General features: G+C 39.2%; 2 protein-coding genes across 3 annotated transcripts in view; one reads left to right on the forward strand and one right to left on the reverse strand.

Annotated features, from left to right (window-relative positions):
• Positions 1 to 246: 246 nt before the first annotated feature.
• ARPC5 (actin related protein 2/3 complex subunit 5) lies at positions 247 to 9,748 on the reverse strand. The gene is made up of 4 exons (XM_070768552.1): positions 9,386 to 9,748; positions 7,078 to 7,149; positions 4,628 to 4,804; positions 247 to 1,639 (listed from the first exon to the last, which is right to left on the reverse strand). The coding sequence occupies exons 1-4, from the start codon at positions 9,527 to 9,529 to the stop codon at positions 1,577 to 1,579; spliced, it is 456 nt and encodes a 151-aa protein (XP_070624653.1). The 5' UTR covers positions 9,530 to 9,748; the 3' UTR covers positions 247 to 1,576.
• A 254-nt stretch (positions 9,749 to 10,002) lies between these two features.
• RGL1 (ral guanine nucleotide dissociation stimulator like 1) overlaps positions 10,003 to 19,301 on the forward strand; it is a 277,865-nt gene continuing 268,566 nt past the window's right edge. For both annotated transcript variants that reach the window (XM_070768555.1, XM_070768554.1), the window contains exon 1: positions 10,003 to 10,401. The gene's annotated coding sequence lies outside the window, so the exon portion shown is untranslated. The remainder of the gene's footprint in view (positions 10,402 to 19,301) is intronic.

Below are 19,301 nucleotides of genomic sequence, written 5' to 3' on the forward strand. Positions count from 1 at the left end.
TTGCCTGAAGAATCCCAGGGACGGGGGAGGCTGGTGGGCTGCTGTCCACTGGGTCGCACAGAGTCGGACAAGACTGAAGTGACTTAGCAGCAGCAGCAGTTTCTCTACTATATTTGAATAAAGTAGTCATATAAACCTTCTATGCAAAATTAGTTCTTGTCAAAGAGTATAATAACCTGGTAGTAAAGAAGGAAATCCTTCCTCTTCATTAACTATGCCTTCATAAGTATTAAATTAAGACAAAAATAAATTATTCAACACTGACAATTTATTTTTTCAAGATTATCATTTTTACAAAACAGAACAAAAAGCAGGTATCAAAAACAGCAAAGAGTTTACAGAATTTCTACACCAGTTTTCACACAAGTCAGTGATTACAAAACTGGTGTCGGATGTAAATACTAGATACGTTGATTTCCCGCTTGGTCATAAGCATTCAGGTGGTTTGTTTTAGAGCTACTGAATAATAATAATTTTTCATAAGCACCGGTCATTTTTTGAGAACACATTTGGTTTGTCCAACAAAGTAAACACTTTTTGATGTGTGGTATTTTCTTTTTTTAAAAAAACACTGACCTAAAATACAGAATGTGTATGTATTTGGATCCAAACCAAATCCTTTGAGGTCCCCATTACCCTGAAGAACACTGAAGAAGACATTTATAGGACATATTAAATACTAGTTATACACCTCATGATGTCGAAGGCAGCTACCATCAGCCTGAAGAAAATGCCTCTTCATTCAGAGGCTGCCCCGAGTTTGCACTACATCATAGTTGCCACATCTTTTCTGATTTGGAGTAGTTTCCCCAAATAGGGTCATACTATTGGAAAACAAAGTTTATGCTCGTGCCAAACAGGCTCCGGCCTTTTATAGATACGTTTGTGTAGAGCAAGATCTGTTGCTCTGTACCCTGGGTGACCACACAGAAATTAAGGGCCACAATTACTGGATGCGGAGAGGAGGAAGCAGACTTAAACTCATATCATCTGGAGGGAAGCAGAAACAGAGCTGGACTTGGTCATGGTGTTCAGCCACCACTTGTTCCAGAAATGCATTTCGTTTAAATAAGGTAAGTTTGGTCCAGTTTTGCAATGTTAACAGCTGACAGTCTCTCAAACATTTTTTTTTTAAATATATATAGATCATTTCCTGGCTAGCAATGAGTTAAGAAACTGGCCTCCAATTCTGATCAAATTTCTCACTATTAGTCAAAGCCAAAAAACCCCTCCCAAAAAAACAAACAACAAACAAAGGAAAACCCAGCCAATAGGGGAACAATTGCACAATTGAAGCTGAGTGTAAATTATGCTATGTACAGACTGGTATCCACATCACTGAAATCATTCTGAGATCATGACACACTCTCGTTGAAATATTTCTTTTATCTTATCCCAATTTTCATTTAGGGAAAACTGATATGTATGTAATTTTCTTCTGTATAGATATGAAAGGAAGCAAGAAGGCAAAGCTGAGAGGAACAGATGCTACCCGTGGGGCAGCGGTGGCATTTGGTTGTTTTGGTCTTGGTACCAGCAACTCCCATCCCATGGGAGAAATCCAGTTCCCACCGGACTACACGGTTTTCCTTGCAGTCAAGACTCGAACGATGGACCCCACTCCTCCAGCAGCAAGCGCCTAAACACAAACCAAAATGTCAGTATTGACAGAATCGTAAAGGCTCAGTTCTCACACCAAGTAAAATATTCTTCTTCAAGGAAGAGCGTGTGCAGGAACTAATTTTGGATTCGCTAATTTTTTTAACAAGTATTTCTCAAGCACCTATTATGGGCCAGGCACTGGGGACACAGTAACACCAACAACGAAAAATCCTCCCGAGTGCCTGCTCTCAGGCACTCACGTTCTACTCAGATGCTAGCTGATACTCTCGTGTGTTGTTCTCAAATAACAGTATGGTCTTAGAGATCTGCAGCATGATGTTCTTGCCGAAAACAGGTTAGGGCTGGGGTTAGGGTATAAATTTAAATATAACCATGAATTTAAATTTAGGACATTTGATTCTGCTCTTATTCTCAGCAGTGCCAGGAAGAAATTCAAACTGGGTTCGACCATACTAAGCTCCAGTTTAAAGCACTCAGAGTTTGTCAGATTTTTCTTTTCTCAAGCTAAGAAAATACTACTTAATAGCTAAGAACTTAGGAGCTTTGACATTACCTGGAAAAATTGGAAGTTGTGATTAAGTATTAGGAATCTGAAGCTCTGGTTTACTTGTGCTCAAAAACACTTACTAAAACACCTGTGTGTATTGGGTACTGCGCTAGAGGCTGGGGGTACCAATGTGAACAAACACATCTAGACAGGGAAGAGACAGACATATCCACAGGCTATTTAGAGCTATGCTCTGGGTGCTAGAAAAGCACAGAGGAGGGGCGTATACACACCCTGAGGGTGCAGAGGAAAGTGGAATGGTGAGCTTACGGCTTCCTCGAGAAAATGACACATCAGATGGATGAGGAGGTGACAGACTGACGTAAAAGGTAAGGAGGCTCGGGGGCAGAGTGAAAAGCATAAGCAAAGCTATAGAGTGGAATATTATGGTATGTCCAGCTACCATAACACATTTCTATGCTTACTGCTACAGCATATGGGGAAGAACAACATGGAAGAGGAGGCTGGACCTGGAATTTGGACTCAGTTCTGCAGGGGACTTACAAGGGTAGATTTGGACACTAGAGAGATCATTCTGGCAACTGGGTGGAGAACAGATTTGAGGGAGGAAAAACTGATAGCCCACAGACCATTTTAGGAAACCCTGGCAACAAACTGTGAGAGAGGCTGAGAACAGCTGCATTAGAGATGGTTGAGTGGATGATCTAAGAAGTATTTAGGAGATAAGGCTGGCAAAAACTGGTGACTATTAGGAAGAAAAGAAGACTTAACACATGCCTCAGTTCCCCATGTAAAAAAGGGAAGTAATTAGCATTCCTCCCTAGTATTTTCATGAGGATTAATTGAGTTAACATTCATAAAGTGCTTGGAATACAAGAAGTACTCAGTCAATGTTTGGTATGATCCCGAAACTATACTGAAACTAGGCTGATAGGTTTCAAAGCTGGCTCTTTCATCTGTAAACTGAGGACAATAAAGATATTTATATATCTCATAGGGTTGCTGTAAGGATCACGTGAAACAGAAACTATAAGTGTAGTGTCTGTGCAAAGCAATTATACTTCAATTAAAAAAGAATACAGTGGCTGATGAACAGGAAGTATTCCATGAACAGGATGACTGTATGAATTATTCTCCAAATTGATATACCATAGAGTGAAAGGGAACTATTCATAATTATGTTGGAAACAGGCATAAACTGGGGCTGTCTTGGGAAAAGTGAGTTATAATAATCCTAACCACAAAGGTTAGCTCTTTTTATTTGACAGTGTATGAAGAATGAAGTGACTTGATCCAGGTTAAACAGCAAGTTTTGTTACCTGTTCATACATTATAAGTGTTTCACTCAGATATCCAGACAATAGATTCTAAAAAACAGAGTTTTTGGTAACTGTAAGATGTTAAGAGAATATACACCTTATCTGTGCTTGGTTTTATTCAAATATTATCAATATAATGTAAGAGCTGGGTATTAAAAATTACCTTACCAATTTTTCATCTAAAGCTAAAAATCCTCCATAGCCATTTTATTTGGGAGAGGAGGGGCTGGGGGGATGGATAGTGTACCAGCATCTGCTTATATTGCAAAGCAAAATGCATGAAAACAGAAAAAAAAAAGTAAGAATTCTTGATCCTACTCCTCATTTCATTTTTTAAAACTGTGATAAAATATGTAACATAAAATTTGCCACATTAGCCATCTTTAAATGTAAAATTCAGTGGCATTAATTACATTCAAATACTGTATAGCCATCACCACTATTTACAATACTTTCCCATCTCTCCAAACAGAAACTCTGTACCCATTAAGCAATAACTCTCCAGTCTCCCTTCTCCCCAGGCACTGGTAATTTCTAATCCATTTTCTGTCTCTATGAATCTGCCTATTCTAGATATTTCATATAAGTGGAATCACAGTATTTTGTGTCTTTTTGTATCTGGTTTATTTCACTTTGCATAATGTTTTCAAGGTTCATTCATGCTGTACCATGTATATAAACATTTTCTGGTCAAGTAATATTCCCTGTATGTCTGTGTCAGATGCTGTTCATCTGTTTGGGCATCCCTGATGGCTCAGTGGTAAAGAATCCACTTGCAATGCAGGAGATGTGGGCTAATACCCTGGAGGAGAAAATGGCAACGCACTCCAGTATTCTTGCCTGAAAAATCTGATGGAGAGGAGCCTGGTGGGCTACAGTCCATGGGGTTGCAAAGTCGGACATGAATGAGCAGAGTGACTGAGCATGCATGCGTGCACGTTCGTCTGTTCATGGGTGCTTGGGTTTTCTACCTTTTGGCAGTTGTTAAAGAATTCAAATCAGCATCTCAAGATCAAGGCTAGTAAGCATAAATCTAAACTTTCATTTTCATGCATTTATTTGTAGTAACAACCAATGTATAACCAAAGAGTCAAAACAGGTATTTAGGCTAGAGGTTGTCAATGTTTTTTCCATCACAAAGGAACCAGTCATACAGACTGCATAATTCATGACTTACCTTTTCATGCCACTGCAATAACACAGCACTGCTATTGTCAGAGGGGCTCTCAAAGCCTTTATAAATATACTTCATTAGGAGATCCACACCATTCTTGTCCAGGGATTGAACTGCCTTTTCAATATCGTTAGCTTTAAAAGAGATGAGCACCTTCAAGACAATGCTGCCTGCGCGATCCTGAGGGTAAATAAATAAGATCATTCAGACTCATTTTTGTGTTGGGGAGTTTCGGTTTTTAGAAAGGCTGCACTGCGAATGTGACATTTGGGCAGAGATCTGAAGAAAGGAAGAGGAAACCTTGGGTGTATCTGAGGCAAATATTTCAGAAGAGAAAAGAGTAACTGCTGTTAGTGTGTGTTCAGTGTGCTCAAGGAACAGCAAGAAGATGAAGGGGGGCTGGAGCGGAGCGCAGGGCAGAAAGTCAGAGAGGCAGTCGGAAGACACAACACGTAAACCCTGCAGGCCCTTATGAGAACTCTGGCCTCCACTCACAGAAATGAGATGTTGGGAGGTTCTAAGAAGAGTGATGCAATTGGACTTACATTTTAACAGGACCAGTTGGCTGTCATACTGAAAATAAGCCCGGGGCAGCAGAAGTGGGGAGGGTGGGGAGAGCAGGAGACAGAAGAGTGGAGACCAGTTTGGAAGTTACTGCACCAAGACAGGCTGGTTTTGGCTAGCATGGTAGCAGCGGAGGTGGTCAGAAGTAGACAGATTCTTGATGTATTTGAAGGTACAGCTGAAAGGGTTTGCTTACAGATAGATGTAACAAATTACCAACTTATTAAATCAATACATTTCACTTAATAAAAAAAAAAAAGACTCCAAAAAAGGAAACTGAATTATAGTTCTACCCTGAAGCATCCTTCAGAAATGTCATTAATAAATAAAAATTTAAGTTTCTAAAACTTATTTTCATTTCATATCTATAGTCAAGTGACTATAAACATTAGAGTGGTCTTCATTTATAATGATCTTTTTCTTTGATGAAAGACTGCTCCAACAGCAGTTACTTTTCACCCAGCAAGCCAAGTACAGGGAACACTTAATTTCCCCTTTCAACAATGTTTCTCTTTCTATTCAACACAAGTGATACCTTCCGCATTCCTGTCCCGCCATGATCTTACAGTATGCTTCTACCACCTGCTGCTGTCTTCAATTTAAAGACTATGCAATTATCCTGTTTAGAAAAATATCCTTGTATGGAGAGCTATAACCTCCCACCCACACGCTCTGATTAAAAAGAAAACACCCACAAAAAAGCAGAAGGTGGTAAAACTGAAATTTCAATGACGTTACTCACTTTTAAAAACCAAAGAAATATTTCCTCTTATAAAAGATTATGTTGCCTAGATAATAATTATGCATTTACCTAAGTTATTATTTACTAGTGTTTAACTAAGGAGATACTTGGGGCTCGTAGGATGCGTGAATGGCTATGGACAGTGGGGGGTCAATGCTCTGGGTGTGGGATTATGGACGATTACATTTTTATTCCCCCTTATTTCTGACTTTTCTACAATAGTTAACAGAATTAAACATCAGAATTTAATCTGGGCTTTAAACAATTAAGTAAATAGGTTCTTAAGAATTACTGAAAGACGGTTAAGAGGCAATGTAATTTTACAACTTTTCTGAAAGGTAGTATGGCAATACCATATGTAGCCTTAAAAAATGTGCAGTCTAAAATCTAGCCATTCACTTCCAGAAATTTATTCAAAGGAAACAATTCAGACTTTACCAAGAATTGTTCATTTCAGTACTATTTATAACAGGAAAAAAAGTCAATAAATATATGATGAAAGGTTATCTATAACTAAACTGCAGGATTATCAATATACAGATGTTAAAAATTATAGAAATAAACTTATTACCAAGTAAAGCTGTTCATGTATGCTGCTATACAGATGAAAAGCAGTTTATAAAATTCCATTTTAATTAAAAGAAAAACTCATAGAAAAACTCTATAAGCATATAGCAACAACAAAAAGTAATAATTATCAATGGGTGTGGGATTACAATTACTTTTTTATTCCCCCACATTTCTGAGTTTTCAATAATATTTAACAGAATTAAATATTAGGATTTAATTTTATGAGAACGGTAGAATTTTTAAAAATCTTTCAAAAGCAAGTAGCATGTGTTTATTTTGTGAAAGTTTCACTTGTTCTTCAAGTCTTTGCTCAAATTCAACCTGAGTGGCCTCCTCTGCAAACACACAGATCTCTCGGTCATTAGAACTCAAGTCTACCTACCATGCAGTGTTATCACAACTCAATGTTGGAGCACTAATTTTTTATATAGGTTTTCCACTTATCAAACTACATTCTAAGCTCTTGTACGTCAAAGATGGCAAACAGTTAAGACATTTGCTGCTTGTGTGACACTTTGGAGGGTTCTGGTAAGAAGACTGAGATACCAGCAGAGATCGCGTGCCGTCTGTGACTCACCTTCACTGCCTGGCTCTTGGTGTTGATGGGGGGGTTCTTCAGAGCTGCCTGTAGGGCAGCTGTCATGTTTCCTGTGATGGAGGTTAAGGGGATAGCAGCCAAGGGGAGCCCTCAGGAAAGCACTGTAACTCCCAGGAACCACTGGTTCTTAGATTTGATGTTATGCATAGAAAGAAAAATTACTACGGTTGCTGCGTTCAATACTGGAAAATTCAACGTGTTTGTTTCAAGGATGTCAATCAAAGATAAAATACTGAAAACGAAAGAGAGCATTAAATTTTTAAAAAATAAGGCAAAAACTGTTTCACCCTTGGCTCTAATTATTAACTGAGCACCTTAATAACCTTTCATTTTCCAGTAAAAGACATGTGCAAACATTATCCAGAGTGATATTTTAAAATATATATCGGAATTATTTAGGCCCCCAAATCAAACAGCCTGTCCGCCTATTCTTTGATTAGAATTATATTCTATATTAACTGAAATGCTGGTAGAAAAGTGCTGGCAGACTACTCTAGCAATCTGAATGATATACATTAGCAATCTCTCAATATTGATGATAAGCGGCATTACAGAAGATAAAATAACGACCTGTAGGTGGCAGCTTAATTTTTCTGTTTTTTAATATTTTTTCTCATATTTCATAAAGGTCATTCAAACTGCTTTAGGCCACATCTATTAAATTTAGTCTTGCTTTGAAAGCACCAGTGAGTTAGCAAGAATGAGGAACAGAAGGCCAATCACACTGTCAGAACGTACAGTCATTGCCCTAAAAGGAAAACCTCACAGAGTTCACTTGTTCCTCCATCTCTAGTGCCTGATCAGGGCTTGTCTCTTCTTGTTGAAACAAGAAGAGACAGCATCTTTATATTTCATGATGAATTGATTAAAGAGCAGATCCACTATACACATACAGCAGTACCATTGAGGAGTCATCACAGGTCACCTAAAAAAAGTTAGTCTCACAAAACATTATTTATGCATCACGAAGAATGTTTTTACACAGAATAATCTTCACCACTTATGTTCTAAAGAAAAAGGTCTGACTAAAAAAACTATGGTTGGTGGCGGGCTGTTATTTTCAAGGCTTAATGGACTTCTAGAGGAGCATGCCCTTTGCAGATTGGCTCACTTATGAGACCGCTCCCCTCCACCCCAAACACTTAAGTATTTTAAATAATGCAAAACAGCAACAGCTCATTGTGAGAGTCACGGAAAGCAAAGAAACATCTGTATGTTGATAAATGTTTAATGCTGTATTTTAGGTGCCTGTAAGACCAGCTGTGGCTGCTACCAAATATTTTCACTCATGTATTTTCCCATTTAATTTAATAGGCCACTGATGAGGAAAGTCTAAAGAGCCTTCCTAATCTTATGAATACACCCAAGAAGAATTAGAAATGAGTGAATTCAGTAATTGAGAATCTCTAAAACGACAGCCTTGGTTATTGCAACATTCACATTTTTCCGAAAAAAGATCTGATGCAAATACTCCCTCAAAGTTATGAATATTCAAATATGCAAAACCCAAACCAGGAACTGACAGCCTCATTTTAACTTAACGGAAACGATTCCAGCATTACAAAATGATTCGGTTTTGTACAAATGATTCACCTTTTCCTATGTTATTCTTTGGGGTTTATTTAAAATATTTCCAGGGATTCTCTACATGCATTTTCCGTCTAGCAGGTAAAACGCTTCCAGCTTCTTTCTGGGCAGTTTTGTACTCATTCCCTTTCCCCTGGTTAACCAACTCTGTGCAACCTGTATTTTGTCAAATCCCTTCCTCTTTAAAAAAAAAAAAAAAAAGGCGCCCACAGGCTTAAAAAGACAGAAGGGCCTCAATTCTGCAAGCCGCCCCATGTCTCCCGGCGTGAAATAACGCTGCCACAACAAAACCACCACCACAATAAAAACAAAATCACTGAAGAAAACTGCCCGCTCCTCCCGATCGGACGTGGGTGCTAATGAAAACCCGGTAAATACGATCTGAGAGGACCACTTAAGCGCCCTGCAGCTCCCCGACTGATCGGCACCAGAGCTGCGAGGGCGCGGCTGTCCCCGCCGGTCCCCGGGAGGCGAGAACTCCCGGCGCAACCTGAGGAATCGGGGGCGTGGACGGCGCGCGGAAGGCAAGTTTCCGAGGGCGGGACCTGGGGGTCTCGGGAGAAATGGAAGAGCCCTCCTGCCCACTCACGACAGGGAGCCCACGGATGCGGGGGTCCCCGCCCTCACGCCCTGCCCGCAGCGGGGTCCCGGAAGAGGGGCCGGGTCGGGTGGGGCTCGAAGGCCGGCGAACTGAAGGATATTGCCGCAGGCAGGAGTCCACCTCGCCCTCATCGGGCCCGGCCTGCCCGTCGCCCCCGTCTTCCTCGTCCACGAACTTGTTCTCGTCGTACTCATCCACGTCCACCTTCCGGAACCGGGCCGACGACACCGTGTTCTTCGACATCCCCGCTCCGGACCGGCGGCCGAGGCCTCCTCTAGACGCTGCCTCGACCTTAGCAAGCCCAGCCCCAGCTGGAAGCCGCAGACTGGCGCCTCCACTTCCCTCTTCCGCTCAGAGGCGTAGCCGGCAGCCGCGTCTCGGGTGGTTCTGGGCCTGCGCGCTGGCCGCGCTCCTTCCTCCTCAGGCTCGCGCCTTCCTCGACCCTCCTACGCCGCCCCCACGCGCCCCACAGCGGGGCGCGCCGGGGCGGTAGCGCGCTGGACGCAGCGCGCATGTGCTGACTCTCTGCGGGAAAGGGGCGGGGCGGGGCGACAGAGGCGTGGGCAGGAGGGGGCGGGGCAGGAGGGAGGGCCGAAAGCGGAGCCGCCGGCAGAGGTAAGAGGCGATTGGTCCTCCGGGTGAGTCACGTGATCCCTAGGGGGTTTCCATAGAAACGCTTCTCTGCGGTCCAGTCTTGGGGGGGGGGGGTGGTCTTAGGTTGGCGGCGATGGGCGCTGGGGGCAGGTGGCCTTGGCTTTGCTGCCGCCGCCGCCGTCAACAGCCTGTCATCGGGGTCCCGCTTAAGGTCCTGCTGGCACGGACTTACCCGTGAACTGGGATGGATTGGTTGCCGGACCAAGTCTCCTGCAGTTGGCAGGAGTATGGGGCGGAGTGATGCACGCCCAGTCGCTCAGCCTCGTTCGAATTGTCAGAGACCTCGCTTCGGACAGTGTACTCCCCGTGGCTTCGTTCCCGAGCCGGGAGGCCCCTTTCTCGGGTGTGGAACTACGCTGCGCGGCCAGCTTGAGGTCCCCAAGGACGGAGTCGAAAGGTCACATCTTATGTGTCAGTGCTGTGTAATGGCAAGCGACTGCACCTGCAGAACTCGAACCTAGGTATCATAAATTGGGGAGAAGCGAGAGGTTTGGGTCCGGTGGCAGGACTGGGATGAACCTGTGGAATTTGGGGTAGGGTCAGCCATTGACATCTTAAAATAAGTGGTTATTTGGAGTAAGAATGCTAGAAAAGGGTAGGGGCGAGTTACACTCTGGCTCTGAGGCGAAACAAAATGTGTAAGGATTAGTTGAAACCAGATCTTTAAGATTTATTTTTATGGCTTAAGATTTATATGATCCTCCTAGGCCAGATTTTTATTGTATTTGACACCCCCGTTTCTGCGAGCAAAGCTCTCACTGAGCAGGTAAGACCACTAAAGCACTAAATTTGAGGAAATGGTACTTGGGTGGTGTGTCTAACACTGAAGTACAAATATTTGCATAATAAAATTAATTTGGATATTTATCAGGTTTAGTTTAATTCCACCTCTACCGGAAGGCTGGCTGCTGCCCTGTTAAATACCTCAATCCTTGGTTTCCTGTGCTGTAATTGAAAATAGCACTAGGCTTAGAATCAGAAAACCTTGGCTTGAGTCTTGATTCTTCCTTTCACTCATAACCTATTGATTGAGGCAGGCCACTTAAAATTCTGAATGTCAAGTTCCTCATTGCTAAAGTGGGGCTAATAATGTGTACTTAACAATATTGTTCTGAGGGTTAAACACAAGAAAGTGTTTGAAACTTTAAAATTCTGCATCAATGCAAATTGCATGTTATCTGTACCATTGATTTTGGCACTAGTCTTATAAATTGCTTAATGATATATTGTGTTATATCTTGCCCCTGGAAGAGATAGAAAAATTCCGGAGGGCAGAGACTGTCTTATTTCTTTTCTTTTTTTTTTTGAATTGAAGTACAGTTGATTTACAGTGTTGTGTTAGTTTCTGGTGTAGCAAAGTGATTCAGTTATACATACATATTGTATCTTCCTTTACATCTGACATAAAACTAAGCATGCAGAAGGTACTCAATGTATTCAGATACTCAATTATTCATTTCTGAATGAATAAACGTGAAAGGCAGTACAGTTTGAGGGTCACACAGAATAATGAATTATAAAGAAGAGGAAGAGAGATCTCAAAGTCAAACCTTTGTTGGACATATATACATATGTGTATATATAGCTGTATCTATATCAATTTGTATCTATATAGATATGTATGCAGAGATAGATAGACAGTTAGATGGTAGGTAGATACTTCCAGAATGGAATGCACCCCTTTTTCTTGGGAGGAAGAAGCAACACGGCATTTTCTTTTCCCAGTTAAATTACCCTCAATAAGATTATCATTAAGTGATAGAAGTGACATTTATTTAAATCATCACTCAATTTAGGAGCCAATACACTGCTAAAAACTCCTTCAAGGGCTGTCTTAAGACAGCCAAGGAAAATTTTCTACCTGTTGGCAATATTTATTTTAAAAAGTCTTATACCAAAGTATCAGATTATTACTATGGTGAATGGCATTACATAACCTAGAATAAAGATTTTTTAAATGTTTTTTCTGAGTTTCAATCTTTGGTGACTTTAGTAAGAACTGAATAATATACTTGTTTAAATGTTAAGGATGGTTGTACTTTTTGTAAATCACGATTTTCTTTGAAGAGAAAATTGAACATTAGAAGCACATTTGAGAGCAAATGGAAACAAGAATTCAAGAACTAATACATCCCTTCTCTTCCATTTCTATTCTAAAGAAGTAGGGCTTATTTAAGAAATTTCTTTATTCTCTTTTTTTAGAACTGGGAAAGAACACCAGAGTGGAAATCAACTTAAGGGAATAGTGAGGGGAATTTTAAAACTCAAGTTGTTCAAGGGTATAATTGTTTTGAATTTTGCTCTGTGTGTTAAATGTGTTAAATATAATTAATTAGTTCTCAGTCACATAATGCATATTACATTTCAGATATAACCGTGTTAAAAATGTCCTTTTCCAGTGCGTATTTTTTGTCTCACAATGATAAATACCTAGTCTACTGTGGGTGCTCAACACCTTTCTATCCAGTGAATTAATCTGACAAGTTAATTTTGGAATCATATTTAGAGGTTGAGATTTTTAATTCTCTTCCCACCTTCATTAGCTAATAGTTAACTCTATATAAAGCTTTAGAGAAATTTCTTTGTGTGTATATGAGTGTATGTAAAGAAACCAATCCTTCATAATCTTTTAATTGGAAAATACATTCTTCTATTTTCTTGCAAATCCCAAATTTTTATTGTTGATTGTGGCACTTAATTCATTTTAAGCAATATTATTTTTCCTACTTTAACTTTTCAAGTGAGTGCTTATTCCTGAAATAAAGGATCCATATGGTTTTAAGACATTTTATTTATTGTGCACATAGTCTGGTTTGGTTCAGTGCTAAAGTAATACTGAATCTGAATTCCCCCAAGATTAATGCTGCAATGGTAGTATATACCTCTTTCTGATTTTCTGTGACAAAGGATCTTTTTAGTTAGAAAGGATTTTGATAAAACTATCCAGTAACAGATCTCTCTTTTCAGATATTTTAAACCAAGTACTTTGCCTACTATGTGCTTCTTCCCCCCAGATTTGTCAATATTATTAATTTACAAACTAAAACATTGAATCCTGTACACTATTTTTTTAATTTGAAGTGGAAGGGAATTCAAAGTTAATCAAATATGTTGAAAGTATTATAAATAGAAACTAAATAATTTTCAGTTCTGGTAATGATAGTTTAATACCACTGTTCTCTAGCAGCATAATTATTACAATGTAAAAAGATTTTTAGCATGTTATCCTTAGATTATGTTGTGTTTTAACACTTGTGCTTAATATATATCCAAATGAGCTGGTTCAGTGTTGAAATACCAACCTTCAAATCTTTAGGTTTTTGTGATTAATTTTAGCTTTACATAACCTTATGATTACACACTGAGGTAGAGTAGATAGGGTGAACTATTTTATGATAGGATTTTTATTCTTCAAAGATTAAAAACATTTTAAAATCTGTACTCTTGTCTCAGGCAAAAAGTTTAGTGCTAAATCAAAGATTAAACCTTGTTTGTTAAACATCCTTGTGGATGGGCCTTTTTCTGTTAACATTTTTTTTTTTTTACCTCTTTATGATAATATAAAGGAAAGCTATCAGTTTTTTGCCTGGGGAATCTCATGGACAGAGGAGCCTGGCAGGCTACAGTCCATGGAGTTGCAAAGAGTCAAACACAACTGAAGTGACTGAGCATGCACATGGGTTTAAAAATTTACTTATTCTATATTCCTTCCCATTACTGAGGTCTCTTATTAATGCTAACTATTGTTTTAAGTCCACATTTACTGTCACAATATAAATCATAGTATTTGAAGTAATCATAATTTACCTATTTTCCAATATTTATATTACTTTTATTTTTCTTATCTTATTATACTAGCTAGACTCTCAAAATCAGTGTTGAAAAACTGAATAGTAGGCTTCTTTGTTTCTATTTTTAATGGAAATGTCTTTGGCATTTCACCAGTTTTTATTTCCCATTTCTTTATGATTTTTAGGAATCACAGCTGAAATTATCAAATGCTTTTTCGAGGGATCTAATGGTAAAATCTTATAGGTTTTTTTCTTTTAATTTATGAATATGATTAATTGTTTATATTTTTTCTGTGCTAAATCATTCCTATTAGGTTGGTGCAAAAGTAATTGCAGTTTTTGCATTGTTGAAATTTGCCATTTGATATTAGAATACATTCTAAATAAATGTGATTATGTTATACATCATTTTAATGTGCGTTTCTCTCTGTGTTTTTTTGCTAATGACTTATTACTTGCTGTTTATTTTATATTTATTTTAGACTATGGAAATGATGTTAGACAAAAAGCAAATTTGAGCCATTTTCTTATTTGAGTTCAAAATGGGTTGTAAAGCAGCAGAGACAACGTGCAACATCAACAATGCATTTGGCCCATGAACTGCTATGAACCCACAGGGCAGTGGTGGTTCAAGAAGTTTTGCAAAGGCGATAAGAGCCTTGAAGATGAGCATAGTGGCTGGGCATCAGAAGTTGACAGCAACCAACTGAGAGCATATCGAAGCTGATCCTCTTTCTACTACTTGAGAAGTTGCCAAAGAACTGAACCTTGATCATTCTACAGTCATTTGGCATTAGAAGCAAATTGGAAAGGTGAAAAAGCTTGATAGTGGGTGCCTCATGAGCTGACCGAAAGTCAAAAAAATCATTTCGAAGTGTTGTCTTTTCTTATTCTACGCAACAACAGCAAACCATTTCTTGATCAGACTGTGACAGGCGACAAAAAGTGGATTTTATATGATAATCAGCAATGACTCAGTGGTTGGACTGAGAAGAAGCTCCAAAGCACTTTCCAGAGCCAAACTTGCAGCCAAAAAATGTAATGGTCACTATTTGGTGGTCTGCTGCTGGTCTGATCCACCAAAGCTTTCTGAATCCTGGCAAAACCATTACATTTGAAAAGTATGCTCAGCAAATTGATGAGTTGCACCGAAAACTGCAGTGCCTGCAGCTGGCACTGGTCAACAGAAAGGGCCCAGTTCTCCTCTTTGACAATGCCTGCACACATGTTGCACAACCAGCGCTTCAAAAGTTGGGCTGCAAAGTTTTGCCTCACCCGCCAGTCACCTGACCTCTTCCCAACAGATTACCACTTCTTCAAGCATCTTGACAACTTTGCAGGAAAAGTGCTTCCCCAACCAGCAGGAGGCAGAAAATGCCTTTCAAGAGTTCATCAAATCCTGAAGCACAGATTTTATGCTACGGGAATAAGCAAACTTATTTCTCATTGGCAAAAATATATTGATTGTAATGGTTCCTATTTTGATTAATAAAGATATGTTTGAGCCTAGTTATAATGATTTAAAATCCATGGTCTGAAACTGCCATTATATTTGCACCAACCTAATATATTTCAAGAGTAAACTATTTCATTACTGTTTTAATTACTTGTTAGATTTGATTTGTTTATATATATATTTTTAACATGATTTAAGAGTCAACCAGTCCATTCTGAAGGAGATCAGCCCTGGGATTTCTTTGGAAGGAATGATGCTAAAGCTGAAACTCCAGTACTTTGGCCACCTCATGTAAAGAGTTGACTCGTTGGAAAAGACTCTGATGCTGGGAGGGATTGGGGGTAGGAGGAGAAGGGGACGACAGAGGATGAGATGGCTGGATGGCATCACTGACTCGATGGACGTGAGTCTGAGTGAACTCCGGGAGTTGGTGATGGACAGGGAGGCCTGGCGTGCTGCGATTCATGGGGTCGCAAAGAGTCGGACACGACTGAGTGACTGATCTGATCTGATCTGGTGTATAAGATTGGTCCACAGTTTTATTTCTTTGTTTTACCTTTATCCACTTTTGCTATTAGGATTAGTCTAGCTTTGTAAGGTGATTTGAGAAGATTTCACCATTTTTTCTGTGCTCTGGAATACTTTGAATAATAGAAAATTACCATATTGTTTTTTTTTCTTTGAAAGTTGTAGAATGTGCTTGCAAAATTATTTGGGTTTTCTCAGTTTTATGTTCTGTGGTTATTGACTTGTTTGGTTTTTATTTTCTTAGTAAATCATGCATTTCATCTAGATTGGCAATTTATTGGCAAGAAGTTCCACAAAATATTTTCATACAATTATTTTAATGTCTTCCATGACCACAGACATACTGCTTTTCTCATTGCTACTATTAACTATTTAAGCAAAATATTAAAATCAATCAGCATAGTTTTCTTTTCCTCCGAAAGCTGATTGTCACAAATTCTAACATTTCTTTACTGTGTATAGAAAGTTGCTATCTCACACTTGGAGGGCTGATAAAATTTGAAAGATTCTACAATTTCTATCCCTTTCTACTGTCTATTCTTAACTGTGTTAATATTTTATGAACAATAACAATGACTTAATGAGTATTTACTGTGTTTTAGACACCTGGTCAATAAGCTCTTTACTTATATTATTTAATCTAGGGCCAGGAGTTAGTGTTCCCATATTATAGATGAAGAAACTTAAGGCTCAGAGAGGTTTTGTAACTCAGCCAGTTATTTTTAGCTGCTGCTGCTGCTGCTAAGTCGCTTCAGTCGTGTTCGACTCTGTGCGACCCCAAAGACAGCGGCCTACCAGGTTCCTCAGTCTCTGGGATTCTCCAGGCAAGAATACTGGAGTGGGTTGCCATTTCCTTCTCCATATGCTCAGCTAGCAAGTGGAAGATAGATATGGGAATTAGGTCTACTTTCAGTAAGTCTTAATTCTCAATTCTACTACCTACCTTTGTGCTAAAAATAAGGATATAGTTAAGTATCAAGAGTCTAAATAAACCCACACAGTAGCTTGAAATTAACTACTACAAATTGTGAGCTTTAAAAAACCTGTTATTATAATGAATTTTTTGAAAGATATTTGATTTTCAGATATTCCTGTGAGCCTTCAATAGCTTATCTCAGTATTTTGAGACTAGGCATAGAGACTATTACCTAATATTTAGTCTGTACAAGTACAAAAGATGATCTTTTTTTTTTTTGTATATGGAGAGATCAGTACATGTCAATTAGTAATTCCACTTAATTTTTTAAAAGTTGTGGCAAAATACATATAACATACAATTTATCATCTTAACCATTTTCAAGTATACCGTAAAGTAGTATTAAGTGCATTCCTACTGTTATATAACCATCACTACTATCCATCTCCAGACCTCTTTTTATCTTGGAAAACTGAGACTCTTCTAAACAATATTTCTTCATTCCACCCTTTCTCTAGCCCCTGGCAACCATCCTCTTACTTTTTAAGGTGGTAAATTTGGTGACTCTAGGTATGCCACATAATTGGAATAATGCAGCGTTTTTCTTTTTGTGACTGGCTTATTTCACTTAGCTTGATGTCCTCAAGATTTCTTTATGTTGTAGTATGTGTCAGAATAGCCTTCCTTTTTAAGGCTGAATAATATTACATTATATGTATACACCACACTTCATTCATTCATTCATCTGCTGGTGGACACTTGGGTTACTTCCACTTTTTAAAAAATATTTATGTATTTATTTTTGGTTGCACCAGGTCTTCGTTGCTGCGCTCAGGCTTTCTTTCGTTGCAGCAAGCAGGAGCTACCCTTCATCGCGGTGCATGGGCTTCTCGTTGTGGTGGCTTCTCTTGTTGCAGAGCACAGGCTCTAGGCACACGGGCTTCAGAAATTGTGGCATATGGGCTTAGTTGTTCCGAGGCACGTGGAATCTTCCTAGACCGGGGATCCAACCTGTATGCCCTGAATTGACAGGTAGATTCTTATCCACTTTAGCACCAGGGAAGTCCTACTTCCACCTTTTGACTAATGTGACTAATGGTGCTTTGAATACATGTCATGTATTTTTTTTTGAGACCCATTTTTCAGTTCTTTTGGGTTTATACCCAGAACTGAAATCATTAGATCGTATACACGCACACACACACATATGTATATATAAAACCAGTTCTACTTAATTCAAAAGGGTAATAAAGCAATGTTCCACAGCCTAAGGCCTTTAATTTGGTACATTCCTGAGAATCAAGGACATCCAATGTAAGGTAATCTCAGGACTTAACATCTGTTAAGAGGTCCTGGAGAACAAGGAATGAGGGTGAGGAGAATACCAAACTCTGGGGTCTAGAACCTACTGAAGTTCTCCACCTTAGCCCACCCAGCCTACCTAGCTCCCAGAGTCTAGAGGATGCTCATTGGTACACTAATTTGAGCAGGAAAGCCATAGGACCGGTACTAAATAGATACTGATTTTTCCAGCCTTTATGGTGCATCCACATTGTTTTTATTTTGAGAGGCATTAAAGCATAGTGATTAAGAACATGGGTTCTGGAGCTGGATCTTCTAGGTTTGACTCTCAGCTCAACCTTTACTGTTTCAGCAATTACTTAAGCTTTCCTTGTCTGTAGAATAGGTACTATAATAATAACTACCTCATAGGATTATTGGGAAGATTAAATGAGTTAATAATTTAAGTATTTAGAAAAGTGCCTGACAGATAGCTCTCACCAAATGTTAAGTAGTAATAATATTATTTTTAATTAGTATAGGTTACCACGTGGCTTTCCTTAAAACCTTTGGAAATAAGATAACATTCCATTCTGTAAGTTAAGCTTTTTGGACTGTATGCACTATGAATCAAGAAAAGATATCTAATAGCATTTTAAAGAGGTAATATTGCTCCCAGGCTAGCAGGATTAGATTGTAGCCTGATGAAATATTAACATCTATAGAACATCAATACTAGTTGTGATAAGAATATAGAGGTTTATGTTTTGTCTCATAGCCTTGACCCACCTAAAGTCTATCCATGGGGTAGATGTCCTTGTGCATATCCCATCATTTCATTCCAGGTGGCAGATGTCTGTCCCTGGTAAGCAAAGTCTGACAGCACTAAATATTTGAATCACATTATGAATTCCTCTAATCTACCTTCTGATTATAGTTTGGCTTCTCATGTAGCTTATATACATGGAGAGGCTATATAGGCTGCAAAGCTTGGATAGCTGGTTGCATATCCAGTTGTAAATCTCACTGGAAATCAATTAGCTTTCTGCTTTTATATGTAAATCTTGGAAGTTTTGTTATCCTAGGTTTGCCACTAATTTATAAATCCATTTTCTCTATAGTGACTGAGTACATGGTTGAGCCTGCAATGGTGAGACCCAAGCCCTCAACCATGTTAAATTCACGGAGGAAATGCTCCCCTCCCCTTCCTGTGCCGCCCCCACCCCCTCCAACCTGACTCTCATCAGTTTCTTGGGATCTACTCCCCTGCCTTTTTTAGATCACCACACCACTAGTTCCTTTAATTCATTGACTTGAATTTTCCTTATTGGGATTACCATAGATGGGGTGGCAGTTATAATTCTTTGCTATCACCTTTGCCAGTTTGCT

The sequence above is a fragment of the Bos indicus genome, chromosome 16 (assembly GCF_029378745.1).
Source record: "Bos indicus isolate NIAB-ARS_2022 breed Sahiwal x Tharparkar chromosome 16, NIAB-ARS_B.indTharparkar_mat_pri_1.0, whole genome shotgun sequence".
In the NCBI taxonomy this organism is placed as follows: Eukaryota; Metazoa; Chordata; class Mammalia; order Artiodactyla; family Bovidae; genus Bos; species Bos indicus.

Bases quoted from the DNA above. Each gene is read 5' to 3' on its own strand.
- ARPC5 (XM_070768552.1), bottom strand. From the start codon at position 9,529: ATGTCGAAGAACACGGTGTCGTCGGCCCGGTTCCGGAAGGTGGACGTG. The intron at 7,150-9,385 runs TATCCTTCAGTT...ACCTCCATCACA, and splicing joins TGGACTCCTGCCTGCGGCAA to GGAAACATGACAGCTGCCCT. The intron at 4,805-7,077 runs GTGAGTCACAGA...ATTTACCCTCAG, and splicing joins CCAAGAGCCAGGCAGTGAAG to GATCGCGCAGGCAGCATTGT.